This window comes from Macaca nemestrina, chromosome 10, assembly GCF_043159975.1.
Source record: "Macaca nemestrina isolate mMacNem1 chromosome 10, mMacNem.hap1, whole genome shotgun sequence".
NCBI classification, from domain to species: Eukaryota; Metazoa; Chordata; class Mammalia; order Primates; family Cercopithecidae; genus Macaca; species Macaca nemestrina.
In genome coordinates this window covers 62,891,380-62,912,570 of record NC_092134.1, presented here as the reverse complement: position 1 = coordinate 62,912,570, position 21,191 = coordinate 62,891,380, and the positions used below count along the sequence as shown (strand labels likewise).

Sequence of the window (21,191 nt, the reverse complement as noted above, 5' to 3'; positions counted from 1 at the left end):
CAGCGCCCTTGACTGTCATATTACAGCAGTGGGCCATGTACCTGGCACAGAAGAGCACCTAAAACTATTGTCAAATGAGAAAAAAGAATTGAATAGGTAGGCTGGGCATGGTGGCTCATGCCTCTAATTCCAGCACTTTGGGAGGTCGAGGCAGAGGACTGCTTTAGCCAAGGAGTTCAAGACCAGCCTGGGCAATATAGGGAAGCCCCCATCTCTATAAAAAATAAAAATTAAAAGTTTGCCATGCATGGTGTCATGTGTCTGTTGTCCCAGCTGCTTGGGAGGCTGAAGCAAGAGGATCACTTGAACCCAGGAGGTCGAGGCTACAGGGAGCCATGATAGCATCACTGCACTCCAGCCTGGGCAACACAGCGAGAACTTGTCTCAAAAAAAAATTTTTTTTGAATAGGAGATAAAGGACTCAAATTATGGGAAAAGGGTAGATTCTGTTTTTTATTTGCAGCCCAGAGAGATGTCTCTCACTTTCCTGGAACTCTGTGTTTTCACTTCATCTAGTGCTATGTTTCTAATTCACAGCAGTCACTGCCTGTTTGCTATATTTGTGGTTGCCCTTCTCTGCTCCTGCTCTCCTCTCCATCTATTTCTTGTTAGAAAGCTGCAGGGTATGGCTTGAATTAAACTATGATGGGTTACAGCCCTCTTGTACAGTTTGATGTCAAGAGGAGGAACCACATTCATTTTTTTACCAAGCCCTAGGAAGTAAACAAGTGGAGGCAAAAGAGCAGAAGCTAGTGCAAAAACTGGCCGCAAATTAGTTACACGTAATCAAACGTGCGATTTAGGGTCAAACAGCCTGAAAGTCACAAATGTCATATAAAGCTACATCCTGAATAGAAGAGGAAACTAAGGACCAACCCAGGAAAAGCCAGTGAATACCGGGACAATTCCCCACGATTCATTACTGCTTGGGTCTTGGTCTTACCTGTTCTACCAAATATGAAAGACTCATTAGACAGCTCCCCACTGTGAGTTACAATCACCATCTTGTACATTCGGCCTTGTAGCAAGTTCTGGAAAGAGAAGCTCTGGACTTGTGGGTCAACTTGAGCTCTCTCCTGGAGATTCCCATCTGGGTTGTACAAAAAGATGTTGTACCAGCTGAGCTCCCCCTCTGAGGCGGTCCAGCGGAAGGACAGGTGCCTGGTGGAGTTCTCTGTGATCCTCAGGTTGGTGACAGCTGCTGGGACTGGAAAAGTCGAGGAGCAAGAGAATGAGGGAGGGAAATGCAGTGAGGAGAAGAGAACAGGTGGGAAAGAAAGGGAAAAGCAAACAGAAAGAGGAAGTTGGATTCAGTGATATGAGAAACAGAAACAATAGGAAAAGCCAAAAGCATTTTTCAAAAAGCTTCATGTTAGAATTTTGCAAACCCTTTTGGACGTCTGTGCTACCTCTTGGCAAGGTCAAGTGCTGCTAGAAACCACCTCCTTGCAAACTGCTGGCACAGATGCTGTCTGATTCCTCAGCAGGCTTAAGATGCCAGTAGAAACAGAACAGGACATCTGCCTTGATTTCGCCTGAGTTCTCTTTTCTCCACCTCAAATGCTCTTTCTCAGGCTCTCTTTGCTTTCTCCGCTCCTTTTGCCAGGCCCTTACAAGTTATTTCCCATGGATCCATCCTTTGTTTTCTTCATATTCTATAGCCCTAGCTGAGCAATCAGTCTCATTCAATTTATGGATTCAACTAGCATTCTGGTCCAGATCTTTTTATGTCCAGCTCACTTCTCTTCTGAGCTCAAATCCATATTTCCAAATGCCTATGGTTCCCTCTCTCTGCAAGTCACTCAGGCATCTCAAATTCAATACACAGCTGAACTCTGTGGATTTTTGCCTGACCCTCTCACCTCCTGCTTCTCTTATCTCAATTAATGGCATCATCTTCTACCAGACATCTTAGGTAGAAACTCTGGAATCTTCTGTTCCTTCCTCTATAATCCACTCAGCTCCCAAGTGCCACCTTAGCTAATGCAAAATACTTCTTGACTGTATCCACTGTTCTTCATGAGGGCCCCTGCATTCGTTCAGCTGTTGGTCCTTCTCCTACGACTGCAGTCATGTCATGACCCCATTACCTGTCCAACTGCATCCCCCCCACTCATTTGCGCTCACTCTGTTCCAGCCATATGGGCCCCTTTACTGTTCCTCCAACAGGTCAGACACACACCCACTCAGGGTCTTTGCTTTGGCATTGGCTCTGCGTCTAAATACCCAAATATTTGCATGACTTTCTCATTTCTTTCAGAGTTTTACTCAAATGTCACTGCCTCAGTGAAGTCTTTGGGGACTGTACTACCTGAAATTGTAAGTCCCGGTTGGGTGCAATGGCTCATGCCTGTAATCCCAGCACTTTGGGAGGCTGAGGAGGGTGGATCACCTGAGGTCAAGAGTTCAAGACCAGCCTGGCCAACATGGTGAAACCCCATCTCTACTAAAAATGTAAAAATTAGCTGGGCGGCGTGGTGGTGCACACCTTTAGTCCCAGCTACTCTGCTCAGGAGGCTGAGGCAGGAGAATTGCTTGAACCCAGGAGGTGGAGGTTGTGGTGAGCTGAGATTGCACTACTGCACTCCAGCTTGGGTAACAGAGGGAGATTTTGTCTCAAAAAAAAAAAAAAAAAAAAATTGTAAGCCCCTTGACCAGGCATGTGGCTTATGCCTATAATCCCAACACTTTGGGAGGCTGAGGCAGGTGGATCTCTTGAGCCCAGGAGTGTGAGACCAGCCTAGGCAACATGGAGAAACCCTGTCTCTACAAGGAAGTACAAAAATTAGCTGGGCGTGGTGGCACATTCCTGAAGTCCCAACTACTTGGGAGGCTCAGATGGGAGGATCGTTTGAACCCAGGAGGCAGAGGTTGCAGTGAATTGAGATTGTTCCACTGCACTCCAGCTTGGGTGCCAGAGTGAGACACTGTCTCCAAAATAATAATAATAATAATAACCATTGATAGATAGATAGATAGATAGATAGATAGATAGATAGATAAAATTGTAAGCCCCAACTCTTGCTATCCCAATTTCCTAATTTAATTTCCTTCTTGGTCTTTATTACCACCCAACCTCCTGTATCTTTTACTTATTTATTTTGTTTATTGACTTTCTTCCCCACTAGACTATAAGCATAATAACCATGGGAATTTTTTATTCATTTCTGCATATCGAGCAGTTAGAACAGTGCCTAACCTATAGTAGGTACTCAATAATAAATGAATTAATAGGTGGATCTCCTCACCTCTGGTTCATTTCCATTCAATCCATTGCCCCATTGCTATCCGATTTATCTTTTTAAAGATAAATTGTTATTACAAAACAATTGCTCTCTGGCTAAAAAATTTGTATTGCTTTAAGATAAAAAAACTCCTGAGGAAGGCTACCAGGCACCCTCTAATTTGGCTCCAATCTGGCTTTCAGCCTCACCTTTCCATCATGCAACACACATTTCAGCCACCCACAACTTCTCCTTTCTCCTGTTCATACCTCCTGGCCTTTGCACAGGACAGGCTGTCTGTAGGAAGTATTCTACCTTCTCTCCATAAGAATTTCTTCATCCTTCAAGACAGTATTGAAATGTCACTTTTATGAAGATGTCCCAATTCTGCCTGACCTCCATGCTTCCCTGAATGCCAGACATCCCTCTCTTTATGTACTCTTTATCACAATGCATTGCCATTATTTGTCCATGTGTCTGTCTCGCCAGTCAGCTCTTTAAGGACGAGAAGCATGCCTGATTTACCTTTATGTCCCTGTCAACATAACCATCCCCGCCTTCAGACCTATGTACTGACTAAATAAGTTATCAATCAATTAGGCCAATGTGGTTGTCTGAATAGCCCCAAAGATGTCCATGTCCTAATCCCCAGAACCTGTGAATATGTTACCTTCTGTGGCAAAAAGGGCTTTGTAGATGTGATTAAGTTAAGGATCTTGAGACGAAGGAATTATCCTGGATTGTCCAGTTGGTGACCAAGGTAATCACAAGAGTCCTTAAAAGATGGAAGAGGGAGGCAGGAGAGCAGAGAAAGAGATGTAAGGTCCCATGCAGAGATTGGAGCAATGTCATCGTTGGGAAGGGGACACGAGCCAAGGAATGTGGGCAGCCTCAGAAGCTGAAAAAGGCAAGGAGTGGATTCTCCCCCGAAAGTCCCTACAGGAAACACAGCCCTGATGTCTTCATTTCAGTCCCCAAAAACCATTTTTCAGATTCTAACCTTCAGGACTAGAAAATAATAAATCTGGGTGGTTTTAAGCCACTAAGATTGTGATATTTTATTACAGTAGCAATAGGAAGCTAATAGCACCAATATTAATGAAAAATCAGAATCAGAGTGTGGTGGGCTGAGTCCTGTGTGGATAGGGCAACCGACATGGAAGTGGCAAATCAGGGTGAATGTTCCCAGCGTATCAAGAGATGGATACCATCTCCCAATGTTGCGTCATCCCTCTTGCCCTGTGGTTCTTACACAATAGTAGACATTGGCAATATGTGCTTCAAAACATTATGCTGTGCTAATTACCTGTTCGGCCTTCAGTCTGGGCTTCCTTGCTAAAGAGGCCTCCACTGACAGTTAGGATCTGTATCTTGTATTTCTTGCCTGGTGTTAGATCTTCAAATTTGTGTTGCTTAGTGGTGGCTGGCTCTGATGTGTTGTGCAGGATTCCATTTTCAGTCAGAAGCAGGATATCGTATCTTTCTGCCACACCAGCAGCTTTTTGCCAACTTACTATTAAGGAATGACTGCTGTATGCATTGTCTGCAATTACTCCTTGGACAGATGCTGGAACTGCAGAGAGACAAGTGGAGCAACAAAATACAGATTTTATCACTTAGGGTAAAGTAATCAATTGAGAAAAACTCCTGAATCAACTGCAGGTAGATGATGCGTTTGCTTTATTTGTGTGGCATTGCTACTTTCTGTGTGCCCTTATGGAGAAAAGAGGAGAAAGGATTTCCTGGCTTAACCTGTCTGTAAAACTACTTTGATTCTCCATTTTTTTCTCTGAATTTAAATAGGATCTCAGATAGAAAAGTTAGTGAAAATGGCCTGATAAATATGCAGAGTGGTGCATACCTATGAGTCTAGAAAGTGAAGGATGCTGAGCAAGTTCATATTCAGTGAATGTGGGTTTGATAGTGAATTATGTTTCTTGTTTAGACTTTTATTACTAACATTAACTAAGGTCAAAACTTCAAGTCTTGACTTCAGCGGTAGTATATACTAGTATTTGTTCTATAGCTCCTGAAGTGAAAGGCAAAATAGTATTACTGTTTTTATAATAATATTTTCTGTCCTATGTTCATTTCTTTTCTCATTCTACATAATCTTCTTAGATTTCATCTATGTCCATGAAGTGTCACCCATAAGGTGACAACTCCTGAATTTAAACTTTTAGTTGTTTCTCCTGCTTTTGCAAATCACATCTCTCCCTGAATGTACCACAGACACCCAACACTCAACACGTCCAAATTGGACTCCTCATCTCCCTCCCACAATGTTCTCATTGCCTTTTGTCTCTATCTCTTGGTTCAAGTCAGAAACTTCAATTGTCACTCTCAACCTTGTCTATATAATCAAATATGAGTTTTATTTCTGTATCCTAAATCTCCTATCTCTTGAATCTAGCCACTCTCTGTGTGCTGCCACTACCTCAGAACCATATCATATCCTTTAGCAAGTATAAATGAGACCATACATTATTGCAGCTGCCTACTGACCAGTCACTTGCGTCCTTTCCTCCCACTCTTTCAATCTGCAGACTCTATCTAGCATATTTTTATAGCACTCCCATGCTGATGGCCCTACAGTGGCTCTCCTAATTCCAAAACACCTTCACAGGCAAACAAAGCTCTTCGTGATTTGGTCTATCTACCCACCTGGCCACATGGCTCACATTTTTTATTCTAGTATACTTTTGTTTTTTATACTTTTAGTAGAGATGGGGTTTTGCTACATTGCCCAAGCTGGTTTTGAACACCTAGACTCAGGCTATCCACTCACCTTGGCCTCCCAAAGTGCTGGGATTACAGGCATGAGCCACCATGCCTGGCCTTTATTCTAGTATACCAAATAAGGTGTAGGTCCCCAAATGTGCCATCCTTTCTCCTACCTCCAGGGCTTTGTTTTCTCTGATGGAACCAAGTCAACTTACACTTCACCTGGATAACTTCCTAGTCTTTCTTTAAATATTACTTCCTCCTGAAAGCCTTCCCTGATTCTTCTTGTTTGCTTCTCTAACATCTCATAACCACTTTTATCTTAGCACTTACCATGTTTTACTGTCATTGCCTTTTACTTTTCTGTCTCCTTCACTAGATTATCACGTTCTTGAGGTCAGGGGCTCTGCCTTGCTACTGAATGCACACTTTCTTTTTTCTGAGACAGAGTCTCACTCTGTCACCAGGCTGGAGTGCAGTGGCATGATCTTGGCTCATTGTAACGTCCACCTCCCAGGTTCAAGTGATTCTCCTGCCTCAGCCTCCTGAGCAGCTGGGACTACAGGTCTGCACCACCACACCCGGCTAATTTGTTTTTTTTTTGGTATTTTTAGTAGAGATGGGGTTTCACCATGTTGGCCAGGATGGTCTCAATCTCTTGACTTCATGATCCACCCACCTCAGCCTCCCAAAGTGCTGGGATTATAGGCATGAACCACTGCGCCCAGCCAAATGCCCACTTTCTAACACAGGGTTTGTCATAGGGTTAAAGATATGCAGATAAAGATATAAACATAGATATGAAATAGAGGCATAGTAGGGCATGGTATAGAAACCTCAGGCCCCGCAGCTAAATAAGTGGTCATGAGAATGGGAGGCATCTAAGAAGTATTGTGTCACAGTGGAGAGGGCATGAGGTTTGGGGCCAGACAGACCTAGACTTGAATTATAGCTTTAGGTCTTATTATATATGTATCCTTGATACTGTTTCATAAACTTTCTGAGCCATACTTTCCTCATCTGTAAGAGGACTATAGTATGACTAGAGATCTTTCAAAAATAATACATTAATAGTGATATTGATATAAACAGATTTATTTATACATTTGATACTTATTTTTTTTAGCTCTACCAGGTAAAGTAGATGGCACAGATGTGTACTTGTTCTTAAAAGGTAGAACTTTTGAAAAATGCATAATTATGGAAGTCTCCATATTAAAATTTATCTATTTATTTATTTATTTATTGAGACAGGGTCTCACTCTGGTTACCCAGGCTGGAGTGCAGTGGCATCATCACGGCTCACTGCAGCCTTGACCTCTCAGGCTCAGGTGATTCTTCCACCTCAGCCTCCCAAGCAGCTGGAACTACAGGTGTGCGCCACCACGCCTGGCTAATTTTTTGTATTTTTAGTAGAAATGGGATTTAGCTGTGTTGTCCAGGCTAGCCTCAAACTCCTGAACTCAAGCAATCTACCTGCCTTGGCCTTCCAGGGTGCTGGGATTACAGGCGTGAGCCACCGTGCCCAGCCTGCTTGTTAAAATTTAAAATTTTATTATCCTTTAGCAAGTATAAAAATTTGTTCAAATGATTTGGTTTCTGATTCCCTTTCATTTGTTCTGAAGATCTCTATTAAGAGAAAAATGCAAAGAATAAATGAGTGAGGCTCTTGAAACCATTGAATTGTACAAACTTTGGTGGGTTTAAATTTGGGTTTGTGAATAGCTGAGCCCATTCACTGTCCCATTTTGGAGAACCATGAGGCATTCTACAATCTAGCCCTTCTCCAGGTGGATGCTCACCTGTCCGCCCAACCACATTTATCTGATTCTTCAGGGACCCGCTGACTGAGGCAATCATGATCTGGTACTGCTCCCCGGCCTCCAGTCTGTGGAACGTGTGCTCAAAGATGTGCTTGGGAACAGTCTGAGAGTCAACCTTTTGGCTGTGCCTGAATGCCGACACCGTGTAGGAATCAACGTCTCCCCCACCAGGAGTCCAGTTCACCGTCAGGCTATCTGTTGCTCCATTAGGAGAAATGTGAATATTTTTGACAGCACTAGGAACTAAAAAAGAAAATAAATTTAAAAGTCATCACTTAAAGAATGAACTGTTGAAATTTTCAACCAAAGTTTTGAATGCTTCTGATGTTTTGGCACCCACTGAGAGAACTCACATGGAAAAGAAAGTAACAATTTGCCACTTTTCTCTGATTTTTCTGTGTGAACTGAAGTTGATGGGGGAAAGCTTAGGGGGAAGTCAAGGCTGGTGAGTGGAAATGAGGAATGCTAATTATATAGCGATGGGCTAGTTAGGGTGCCTTGGTCCAAGTTTTGGTTTTCTCACTCACTAGCTGTGGGACTACAGGCAAATTACTTGACCTCTGTAACTTTCAGTTTCTTCATTAGGAAAAACGGCAGTGATGATAATACTAACCAGCCAATAGAGTTGTGAAGATTGATTCTTATTTTATTTTCTTTTATTTTTTGAGGCAGGGTCTTGCTCTGTTGTCCAGGCTGGAGTGCAGTGCGTGATTATGGCTCACTGCAGCCTATACCTCCTGGGCTTAGGTGATCCTCCCACCTCAGCCTTCCCAGTAGCTGGGACTATAGGCACACATCACCATGCCTGGCTAATTTTTTGTATTTTTTTGTAGAGACAGGGTTTTGTCATGTTGTCCAGGCTGTGCTTGAACTCCTGAGCTCAAGCTATCCTCCTGCCTCAGCCTCCCAAAGCATTGTGAAGACTGAACAAGATGTAGACATAGAATGCTTTGCTATGGGTCTGGTTCATGGTGAACTGTCAGTACATGTTAACTACTATGGCAACACTCCTAAAAGAGTTCTAAAGAAGTGATTTCCAAGTAACAATTCTTAATCTGTGTGCCTCACAAGCAACAGCTAATCACATCAGTTCATTGCTGTTTCTCTGAAAGCACCCCCCCGCCACTGACATCATACTTTATTTTCGTTCATACAGGTTGGACAACATCATTATCACTATCAAGATGACTTTGTCCCTTCTTGCTCTCTCCCTTTTACCCTTCCAAATCCTCAATCGAAATGCCCAGACTACCCAAAAGCTAAATACACCACTGCATCTGTTCAGGTTCAAGAACAGTATTTCACATTACCTGTGAAGCCCTCAATGAAGGCTGACTGCTGTACATCTCCACTAATCGTCAAGACAAGAATTTTGTATTGGCGGCCCGGTGTTAGGGAAGTAAATCGATACTCAGTTGCAGTATTTACAAGGTGAAAAGGAGGGAATACTTTCATGTCATTGAAGAGCAGCTGGATCTCATACTGGTCGACATCCCCATTAGCTCCTGACCAAGTCACATGCAAGTCCTCAGTGCTCCTGTTCCGCAATGTTAGATCCTTAACAGGCTCTGGAACTAGGGAGAAAAATGAGAAGACATTTCAGGAAAGGAACTGGTCAGAGTTTACCTACATAATAATTTATGAATCACATTCAAGGAACTGGCAACATCTCCCTTCCCCCAAATAAACCACTAGCACTACTTCATGCTTAATTAAACAAGAAAAATTGGAAGCAGCTATTAAAATTGTAATTTTTTTCCCTGACATAAATGTTACATGATCAGCATTGGTAGAACATAATTATAAAATGAGTTATGATCTTGACCATAAGATAAAACAAGAAGTCTAGAATTTAAATGCCATGATGCAGGAAGACAGGGAAGAAAAATGGGACATTTAGCCTTCTTGCTCTCTTGCTCTCTCACTATGTTTGCTTTTATTTACCAATAAATATTCTGTAATTATAGGCCATGGCTTGGCTAAATGATGTTAGCGCCAAGTGAGACTTACTGGGAATGTAATGTACTAATGAATAAGCAGAAAAAATTCAAGGTTCAGATAAATTACTCAGAGACTTTCAAGTCCAACCAACTGTCAGATTTTGCAATCATTCCACTTACTTGTTCTCCCATTCCCTTGTTCACTGGCTTCATATTGTCCACTTTTTGTAGTAACAGTGACACTGTACAACCGTCCAGGGACTAGCTGAACAAATACACATTCGTTTTCCGACTTGGGAATGCTTTTGGTCTCGATGAAGTTGTTTTTGTTTTTAATGGTGACTTCATAGTGATCAAAGTCTCCAGTGGCATGCACCCAAGATACCCTTAAATAGTCACTCCTGGCTGAGTTGCTAACACTGACTCCCTGGACTTTGTCAGGCACTGAAAAGGAAACAGAGAATGACTAAATAAATATGTATTAATTCTGAGTGAGTAATTGATCACAGATGACAACCCGGGACAATAAAAAAGAAAGAGTATTATTGTGTGTATTAAAAAGAAAAATCTTAGACCTTAGATCACAAATTTCTGGAGGGGAAAGACTGTTACACTATGTGAAGTGATTAAACGGATCTTTTTTTTTTTTTTTTTTCTTTTTTTTCCCCCTCCCCCGCCCGCCTAAACGCATCTTTTAACAGAAGCTGATGAACTCATTCTAAGCCTGCTGTTTGCCTGCACAAAATGTCATGTATAAGATGGAACATTAAACATGATGGCTGATGATTAATATGAGTGATGGTAAATGATATAGATAATTCCAGCATACCTTGCTGACTCAAAAGTTACTAAGAAGAATATAAGCAATCTCCCCAATCCCCGCCAAAAAAAATGAGGCTATGCACGGTGGCTCACACCCATCCTAACACTTTGGGAGACTGAGGTGGGCAGATCACTTGAGGTCAGAAGTTTGAGAACAGCCTGGCCAACATAGTGAAAGCCCATCTCCACTAAAACACAAAAATTAGCCAGGCATGGTGGTGCACACCTGTAGTTCCAGCTACTCGGGAGGCTGAGATGGAAGAATCACTCGAACCCAGGAGGAGCAGGTTGCGGTGAGCTGAGATCACATCAAGCCCCTGCACTCCAGCCTGGGTGATGGAGCAAGACTCTGTCTCATTAAAAAAAAAAAAAGAAAAGAAAAGAAAAATAAAAATGGAAGAAGAAACACATATGGTTAATTGCATAATAAATGAAGAGATTTTCCACATTATTGGTGATCAAGGAAATGCAAGTCAAAACCACAGTGAAATACTGTTTTATGGCCGGGCGCGGTGGCTCAAGCCTGTAATCCCAGCACTTTGGGAGGCCGAGACGGGTGGATCACGAGGTCAGGAGATCGAGACTATCCTGGCTAACATGGTGAAACCCCGTCTCTACTAAAAAATACAAAAAACTAGCCGGGCGATGTGGCGGACGCCTGTAGTCCCAGCTACTCGGGAGGCTGAGGCAGGAGAATGGCGTGAACCCGGGAGGCGGAGCTTGCAGTGAGCTGAGATCCGGCCACTGCACTCCAGCCTGGGCGACAGAGCGAGACTCCGTCTCAAAAAAAAAAAAAAAAAAAAAAAAAAAAAGAAATACTGTTTTATACCCATGTGACTGGCAAAATAAAAAAACCCTATAAAAACCAAGTGTGGAAGAATATGTACAGGAGACTGGATAGTGAATATATACATATACACACGTACACACACACAGTGAATATTATATAATAGTTATAATTAATTCCTTAACTCAAAACACAAAAATAGGGATTTCTTGTCCCTAATATCAAAACAAAATATGGATGAATCTTATCTATATAATAAGTAAAACATCTAAGTCCCTGATATTAAATACTGCATTAAAAATACCTTTTAAATAATGTTAAAAACGACAAAAAAATTTAAAACCAGTAATTTTAGGCCTGTATATAAATGCAATAAAACTATGCAAGAGGGAAAGCAAGCGAGGTGAACATAGGAGTCAAAATGTTGGCTACTTTTGAGTGAATTCGTGAGGTGGGGACCACATATTTCGATGTAGGTTATTGTCAAGATCCTAGCTATTATTTTAGGTAGTGGTTGGTTTCTTGTGTACATGTTAAATTATTAAGAATTACTAACTAGATGCCTAAAAAGTAAAGGTGGCAGTTGATGCATGGTTTCTTTTTTCTTTTCCTTTTTTTTTTTTTTTTTTTTTTGAGACATCACTCTGTTGCCCGGGCTGGAATACAGTGGTGTGATGTTGGCTCACTGGAAACTCCACCTTCTGGTTCAAGTGATTCTCCTGCCTCAGCCTCCCAAGTAGCTGGGATTACAGCTGCCTGCCACTATGCCTAGCTAGTTTTTTATATTTTTAGTAGAGATGGGGTTTCACCATATTGGCCAAGCTGGTCTCGAACTCCTGACCTCATGATTCGCCCACCTCGGCCTCTGAGGGGATGCATGGTTTCTTGAACCAAGAATTATGATTAATACAATTTTGTGCATGTGAGGTTCTTTCTAATATATAAACAAAACCATTCTGTATATCTGTGGTCCCCTCTCCAACCAGTACATAAATATATGCATGTTACTAGGAATGCTGTGGAATAAGGCAATTCTGTATTTAGAGCATGATATTAAGGAGATTTCATTTTTCCATTTGGGGCTGAATTTTAATTCAACAGTAGGCCACAGATTCATTACTATTTCACTGTAAATGGACATTATACATATTTGAGGAGGAGCGTTGAAAAGAGGCATGAACTCGGATCCAGGGTACTAAACTCTTGTCCCAATACTACCATGTCCTCTAGGCCTGTACAGCCTCTCTCTGTATTTGGTATGTATTAGGGGTTTCTGATCTGACCACATGCCAAGACTGTGTCCAATTTTTCTCCTCTACTTTTTCTCAAATCATGAAATGATCCAGAAATTTCAGTATTTTGGCATAGGAGCTCCATTTTTCATATGCTTCTCACACCTACAAGTTGCATTAGCATCCTTTGTTGCATTGTGTTTACTGATTAGCATTTGGAATATAGCTCACCACAGATATGGAGCAAGGACAGATATGCTTTCTCCAAGATATTTACCTAAAACCAATTACAGTGTTGTTATCACAGTCATCACAGAATACAGTCATCATAGAGTTAAGGAAAGGAAATTATGAAGTGGCATGCATGGGCTAAGAAAGGTCAATGATCCAGGCAATTTGCTGAAGGCAAAGCAACTATTACAGGAAGAAAAACCTGGCTGAATATCACGTTAAGTCAATAAGGAGCTCACCGGGTGGAACAGGGGATAATTTGTGGAGACCTGCCTTGCTACACAGTGAGATGATGTGATACAGAATTAGAAATACTGGTATTTTCACCCAAAGTGTAGAACAAGAGCATCAGAAATGGAAAAGGGCATTAAGATAATCAGCCAAAATCATCAAGAGAACAACTCAGACATGACTCTCCAGTTAAACTGATTTGTCGAGGGCAATGATTTGCCTCCATTAGTCATGCACCAAGTCCAAGTTCATGCTGGTCAAGGAGTCAAGAGGATGCACTGAATAAAGAATCACTTTCTTGCATTTAAAATCAATCTCAGCAAAAGGCTTTGCAATAGTAAAGTCATACGGATAGGAAATCATCATGAATTTACATTGGAAGGAAGCAAGGGGTTGGTGGTTAGGTAACACATCCTTTAATTTCTGGTGATTTTTACGCTCCAAGTTGATTAATATGAGAGACCCTGACATAAGACTGCTTTGTAAATAGAAATCTGCTTTTCAGATCTAAGTCATTATTGTGATTGTCAGTGTAACTGGGCTTAAAATTATTGGAGGGTAGGGATAATCTCTTTACATCCCTGACTAGTGCTCTAGGATACAGCGTGATGGAATAGACATAGCACTGGAGCTAGGCTGAGCTCCACTACCGGCCAGCCCTGCAACCTTGGAGAAGCCACACTCCTTCTCTGGGATTTCGTTTATATCCAAATGGGGAAATACGATTAGATCATTCTAAGGACCCCTTCAATGCCAGCATCCTGTAACAATATAAATCAGAGGTTCTTAGCTTTTTGGGGGTCACAGAAACCATGAGAATCTGATAAAAGCCATGGACTCTTTCTTCTCAAAGAAATGCATATACCTTTCCTATCCCCAGCCACTTCATAAACAATTTCAGGGGTTACTACATTCCTAAAGTCTCCCATGAACCATGGACCCCCAGGTGGAACCCCTGATCTAAGTGATTTCTGATTATTCCTTTGCCAAATATTTACTGAGTGCCTACTAAGTCCCAGGTCCTGTGCTACGTAATAGGATAAGGACAATTGTCCCAGAGCCTCATGGAAAAACTGACATTTTAAATACAGAAATAAACTCATAGCTTAGTAGGAAACATTTGACAATGTATTGATGCCAACCTTAGGCAGAAATCTCAGGTATAAACCCCAGAAAGCATAAATATATTGGGAAAATGGTAGCTATTTAAATTTAAATCTTTCCAGCACATTGGACTGAACATTCATTTCCTTTGCTAAGATTTTTGCTCCCTAATCCCAGAACCATAAAAGTTCACATTTTCACCTTGTGTGAAAAAGGATGAATAGTGGTTTTGACCAGCAGACATTTCAGGATGGATTTTAGGATGGAGAGCTTTGTAGGCACTGGAGTCATTCAGAACTGGATTTAAAACCAGGATCTGAAACGCACTGGGTGTTTAACAAGGTAAACAGCTGGGCAAGTTACTTGACCTCCCTGAACCTTGGTTTCCTGATCTGTAAAATGGGAATCATAACAATGACTATCTCAATAAGGCATTCATATGGGTTAGTTAAGACATATAAAGCCAGGCCCTAGCAACAAAAAGTACTCCATAGATGGGAATACTATTTTTTTTTTTTTTTTTTGAGACGGAGTCTCACTGTCTCCCAGGCTGGAGTGCAGTGGCACGATCTCGGCTCACTGCAAGCTCCACCTCCCAGGTTCATGCCATTCTCCTGCCTCAGCCTCCCGAGTAGCTGGGACTACAGGCACCTGCCAGCATGCCCAGCTAATTTTTTGTATTTTTAGTAGAGACAAGGTTTCACTGTGTCAGCCAGGATGGTCTCGATCTCCTGACCTCGTGATCCACCCACCTTGGTCTCCCAAAGTGCTGGGATTACAGGCGTGAGCCACCGCGCCCAGCCAAACGGGAATACTTTTTACGCTATTTGAATATAATAGAAATTCTAGTCACACAGGGTCTGCTCACATAAGGAGTTTCTTAGGTTAAAATACAAAGACTCCATAACAGTTTTGTGATCTCAAGGGCCTTTCATCCCATCATTACAGAATTGCTACAGCTCTGTGGTGCCCTGAGCCACATGTGAATTGGTTCTTACAGAGCCCTGAACCTTCATACAGCCTTACCTGTCCGCTCTTGGCTGAAGGAGTGATTTTCATACTTGCCACTCCTTGTAGTTATGGTCACAGTGTAAAGGCGGCCTGGGGTGAGGGAGCTGAAGGAACATTCTCTGACAGACTTGGCAATGACAAGGGACTGAACCACCCTGCCGTCATGAGACAACGTCACCTCATAGTTATCCACATCTCCGGGCGCCGGCAGCCAGGAAACGCTGAGGTAGTCATTACGACCGGAATTGTTCACCGTTACTCCACTCACACTGGAAGGGACTGTGATTTTGAAAGGTAGGGGGGGATTCAAAAAGAAAAACACAGTCAAAAGTTTGGATTGTCTATTGCAGTCAGCACAAATCGTGGACTCGAGATCTAATCTGATTACATAAGAGGTCAAGGAAGTGTGAGGATTTCACTCAGCTTCTAGAAGCTGAGTGTTGTTACATCAGAAGGCTAATCAAAATAAAAATGTCAGGAGGCCTTTGGGATGCCTCATAAATACAAGGATGCCACTACTGAATTTTTATAGGGTTGTTTGTAAAGCATTTCAAGTCGAGGCATCTTTATAGAATGTTTTAGAAGGTTCCTTGTAAGAAAGGGAACAAACATTTCAACAATCCAAATGAATAAACTTGAACCAAACTTACCAATAAAGCAAAAATGTTTGAGTGGAAAGGGGAAGAATATGGTAGCTTTTCTAAAGACCTTAAACTGGGATAGCTTCAATCTTCTTGTGATGAAATTATTTATTCCCAGGAAGTAACAGCAAACACAAGAGGAACCGTTTTCCCTTTGCAAAGCATTTCCTGCCCTCTAGTGGTAAGAAATAAGTCTAAAAACCTGTCTTGGAAATAAGAAGTCTGGAAGCTGGACCAACCAAGGGCAGAGAGAACTATTATGGCAATAATGGGTTTTCTGATGTCAACTATAATCATTTGCTTATATGAATTGGGGATTAGTGTCACAAACGTTTACTGAGAACCTGCTATTTGTCAGGTATACAAAAATGAAAAAAGGCATGAATGTCTTCAAGAAGTTCTCTGGCTGGATGTATAGTCAGCAAATTAGTAACTGCAGTATTGAGTAAAAGTTTAACCACATATCGGAAATAGGTGCCCATAAATAGTACTGCCCTAAATGAATATAGGAGTAAAATATTACAGTATATATGAACCGCACTACTGTTGTAATCATTAGTTGATTAACTTAACAGTTTCATGTGATTGTCAATTTCAGTACCTCACTTAAAATGGACAGGATTTGGCTAGATGACTTCTGAGAATCCTTCTAATGTAATATGCTCTGACTTTGTGAATTAAGCCCCAAAGCATACCTCATACTTAAAAGCACTTATCCATCACTAAAAATTATAAACTGCATTCTAGTGATCAACTCTGGTAATGTTGATCCACATGTATGGACATTTCCTAGATATAAAGTTGAACTTTTTAGCCAGGAGATTTATATATTGGTACATCTCTTCTTTCCTTTTCTTTCCTTCTTTTCTTCCTTTTTTCTTTCCTTCCTTCCTTCCTTCCACCATTCAACCATCCATACATCCTTTGGTTGCTCTCAAAAGCAACTCATTATGCTTGTTTTTAAAAACTGCTCGAAATATTTGCAACTACTAACTTTTTTTTGTTTGTTTTTTGAGATGGACTCTCATTCTGTCGCCCAGGCTGGAGTGCAGTGGCGGGATCTCGGCTCACTGCAAGCTCCGCTTCCCGGATTCATGCCATTCTCCTGCCTCAGCCTCCCGAGTAGCTGGGACTACAGGCACCTGCCACCACGCCCAGCTAATTTTTGTATTTTTAGTAGAGATGGGGTTTCACCGTGTTAGTCAGGATGGTCTCAATCTCCTGACCTTGTGATCCACCTGCCTTGGCCTCCCAAAGTGCTGGGATTACAGACGTGAGCCACCGCACCTGGCCCTAACATTTTATTAGAGAAGACACAATTATCAAAAGTTTTGGAAGAAATATGATTCACTTGTTTAAGAAAAAATAGATACAAAATTTGTTTTTCCTTTAGGATGAGCATTTTCCCAGATTAGAATTAGATTTGTTAAGTATATCTAATATCTTTAATTTCAAATATTCTGCCATCTTATCCGGGCTAGAAGGGTTTATTTGTATGTTTCAACTCAGTGGAAACAAGTGAAATATAAGAATACCTTTCAAAATTATTTCAGTATTGACTAATATTTCAGCAATTTGAGGAGATGATAAGGATTATCAAGGCCATAGCCACTGAATTCTTTACAATTACTGTGTACAAAATTTACTAAAAGAGGCACCTTTCAAAATCCCTATTATTCTTCTATAGGAGTCTCCCATTTTCCTCCTTTATCATGATAATGTGCACCTTTCATATGTTTGAGTAAAGTAACTCATGCTCATATTTATTCATATTTGGTTCTCTCCTCAAAACTTTATGATCATTCTTCAAATAATTTCTTGTCCCTTTTTTAAATGCTTCTATGATATAATATGGGTCAAATACTTGTACCTTTATTCTAATTAAAATATAGGTGTAAAAATAATTGTAAGTCCCACTTATTTAAAGTGTCCAGTTATTTCAAGAGATAGCACAGACTAGACTATTTTAGTAGCTCACAACAAGTTGGACAATCCTCGTGGTATTTAAAATGAGAATCGACCTGTGTGGCAGAATATGGTTCCCCAACCGTTTCTTTTCCTTGTGACACACAGCTAGACTACATTTCTCAGGCTGCCAGGCAGTCAGATGCAGCCATGTAACTGAGTTCTGGCCAGTGGAATGTGGGTAGATGTGAAATGTCTACTCCCAAGTCTGATGAGTTGTATCCCCTCTCCCACCTCCATTCTCTGGAGAAATGTGGAGAGCTCTGAGGACCTACAGCAAAGAAGAGCCACCAATGGTAGGAGACTGGATCCCAACCAATAGAGGCATCCAATCATGAACACTCACATTATGCAGTGTCTAAGCCTGAATTAAATCAGTCTAATGTGACTGATAAAACTGCACATCACTGGGAAATGAATGCAAGGTCGTCCTCCACTCCTCTCCTCAGCCTTCTTATTATTTCTCCTTCCCTATTCTGACACCCAGGGTAGGAGTGAATTATTGTGCATGGATTAAAACACAGAAGCTTAGGGAAGTAAGTTAATGGCACAGCTAGGACCAAAACCTAGGCCTCCTGATTTCCATGCTAAGCTTTTCAGCACCCCCCCGCCACAAGTACGCAACACCAATGGATGGTACCAAGAACCATTAAAAGAAAGGAAAGAAAATATCAGGGAGAAAGCTACAGGTGATGGGCCAGGCGCAGTGGCTCACACCTGTAATCCTAGCACTTTGGGAGGCCGAGGCGGGCGGATCACGAGGTCAGGAGATCGAGACCATCCTGGCCAACAAGGTGAAACCCCGTTTCTACTAAAAGTACAAAAATTAGTGGGGTGTGGTGGTGTGTGCCTGTAATCCCAGCTACTACAGAGAATGAGGCAGGAGAATCACTTGAACCAGGGAGTTGGAGGTTTCTGTGAGCCAAGATCGTGCCACTGCACTCCAGCCGGGTGACAAAATGAGACTCCATCTTGAAAAAAAAAAAAAGAAAGATGCAAGTGACAATGTCAGCTGTCATAGAATGAGGGAAATGGGCCTACACCAGTGAATTTCTACCAAGACTATGAAACATCTCAGTGACTTCATTGTTCTTCTGGGAGATTTAATGAAGTTAATGTCCTCTGGGTTCATTAAGTAGGTGAGATTCATGATTTTGGAAAGAGATGCATCTATGATGCCTGCAGCTGATAAACAGAATTTGAGTGTTGAGGATGCAGAAGGAGAAGCCTGAAATCCAACTTACAATAATTATATAAAATTAAGTAGACAAGGTCACGAATAATTATCAAAGCTTCTATTGGTTTTATGTAATTTCTTTCTAAGAAATGAACATAAATTTTATATATCATATATGTTAACTTTTATGTTCTTTCATTGTATTACGTACAATGGTTCGGTGCCATGGCTCCCTGACACACATGACCATAATGACACTTATTTGTTTACTTAGCTTTCTAACAGGGAGCTCTTAAGGTTCAGAAAAATTGTTTAGATAGCATATTAAGCACTTGTTTAATGTTGCTTATGAAAATATATGAGACCTGAAAATTAGATCAACTCCACCTCTGACCATATTAATTGGAGATCCATTTTCTTTTTATGTCTTGCAAACCAAGAATATAAAAGAGTGAAAGATGCTTTCTTTGGGAGGTTAGTTTTGTTTTTTATCTCATTATTATTTACCTTTATGGGGACATAAACATTTCAAAGGAAATCAATTGAATAAGGGATAGGCATCAAGTGAGGCGCTCTTACATGTTCATTGGAGATGTTAAAATATTCAGCCAGCTGCGGTGGCTCATGCCTGTAATCCCAGCACTTTGGGAGGCCAAGGTGGGCATATCACCTGAGGTCGGGAGTTCGAGACCAGCCTGACTAACATGGAGAAACCCTGTCTCTACTAAAAATACAAAGTTAGCCGGGTGTGGTGGCACATGCCTGTAATCCCAGCTACTTGGGAGGCTGAAGTAGGAGAATTGCTTGAACCCAGGAGGCAGAGGTTGTGGTGAGCCGAGATCATGCCATTGCACTCTATTCTGAGCAACAAGAGTTAAATTCCATCTCAAAAAAAAAAAAAAAAATTCAGAATTTATTCTCTCTTACCATCACCCATCGCCCAATTTCCATTCCATATACCTTCTGGGTGGCATTGAAACGTAGCTTTTAGGAAGGCCAGGGATAAGTCTGATTTTAGGATATTTCTGTAATATTCTGTTTAGGGGTCTCATGTACTCAGATCTTAGTAAGTTACAGACATATATCTCTACTTCTTACCTGTTCTTCCCTCCACCACCACTTGTCGGGAAGAGATCCCTCCACTCACTGTTGTTACTACCACGGAGTACAGGCTGCCGGACTTGAGAAAGTGGAAGTTGTATCCGCTGGTCTCACTGGGGATGCTTTCATTTTTAATGACCACATTTTCATGGATCAGTAAGACTTGGTAAAATTCTACATCTCCTTGTGCCTGGGTCCAGTTAGTAAACAGACTACTGGTCATTCCTTGGTTGGCCACATGCAAGTCAGTCACTTGGGCAGGCACTAAAACAGTAGACAGAAGACAAAACAAATGACACTTAGTCACCTTAAGAAAGTGTAAGAAAAATGAGTCAAAAAATGGAGACAGACTTGAAAGTGCTAAAAATAATTTTTGTGTTGTTGCTATAGACTCTCAGTTCTATTTCCTGTGGCATATGGAGAACTACTCCTCTAGAGAAGCTTTAGTACTTTGAAAAAGCTGCTTATATAGGGATCAAAATTATTTAGGATCCAAGGATGAGATGATGCATGCTTATTAAGTGGTTTTGGTTTTAAATTTTAGATAATGAAGGCTGCTATTTTTGAAAACTGCTTAGTTAATATGATTTTATCTGTCCTTAGCCCACGAGAATTCAAAGCTATCTAATCTACCTGAGCCAATGATTGTTCTGGGGTGGTACTGGGAATTCCCTTCAGTCTGGTGAGTATGGTCTAGCAAACTGGTTAGTTCTATACTGGCACATTCTCAAAGGGGCTGTTATTATATATGAACATGTAATAATATAAATTGTAATAATATATATTACAAAGTAATAATAACAACAACTACTGAATGTCTACTATGTGCCAGTTATGAGCTATATGTCTCATGAAGGTTGCATTATTTGACACCCATTCAGAACTCTATAAAGTTGATTTTATTATTCCATTTATTAATGAGGAAACCAAGGATCATAAAATGTAAGTAATTTATATCACAGTGCTAACAAATAGCCAACCTGGAACTGAAAGCTAGATTTGTCTAACCCCTAAGCCTGTGTCCTTTTCCTAATTAACATTTATTGCTTCCAACTTATTGTTTAACAAATCTTATATACAGATCTTGAAGTTGGCATTTGGTCAACATACATTCTTCTTTGTGCCTCTTTCCTGAATTATAATAACCAAAGGGATTGTAACCTTGGCACCCCTCTTTC

The 21,191-nt window shown here is 41.1% G+C and overlaps 1 protein-coding gene across 3 annotated transcripts in view; it reads right to left on the bottom strand.

The window, feature by feature from the left end:
* The window catches only part of LOC105473481 (protein tyrosine phosphatase receptor type B), a 121,668-nt gene that overhangs the window by 44,402 nt on the left and 56,075 nt on the right, over window positions 1-21,191 (bottom strand). For all 3 annotated transcript variants that reach the window (XM_071071443.1, XM_071071444.1, XM_071071445.1), the window contains 7 exons: window positions 20,011-20,277; window positions 15,145-15,408; window positions 9,892-10,155; window positions 9,082-9,345; window positions 7,751-8,014; window positions 4,531-4,797; window positions 944-1,207 (listed from right to left, as the gene is read on the bottom strand). In XM_071071443.1, coding sequence (XP_070927544.1) covers window positions 944-1,207; window positions 4,531-4,797; window positions 7,751-8,014; window positions 9,082-9,345; window positions 9,892-10,155; window positions 15,145-15,408; window positions 20,011-20,277 — 1,854 coding nt within the window. The remainder of the gene's footprint in view (window positions 1-943; window positions 1,208-4,530; window positions 4,798-7,750; window positions 8,015-9,081; window positions 9,346-9,891; window positions 10,156-15,144; window positions 15,409-20,010; window positions 20,278-21,191) is intronic.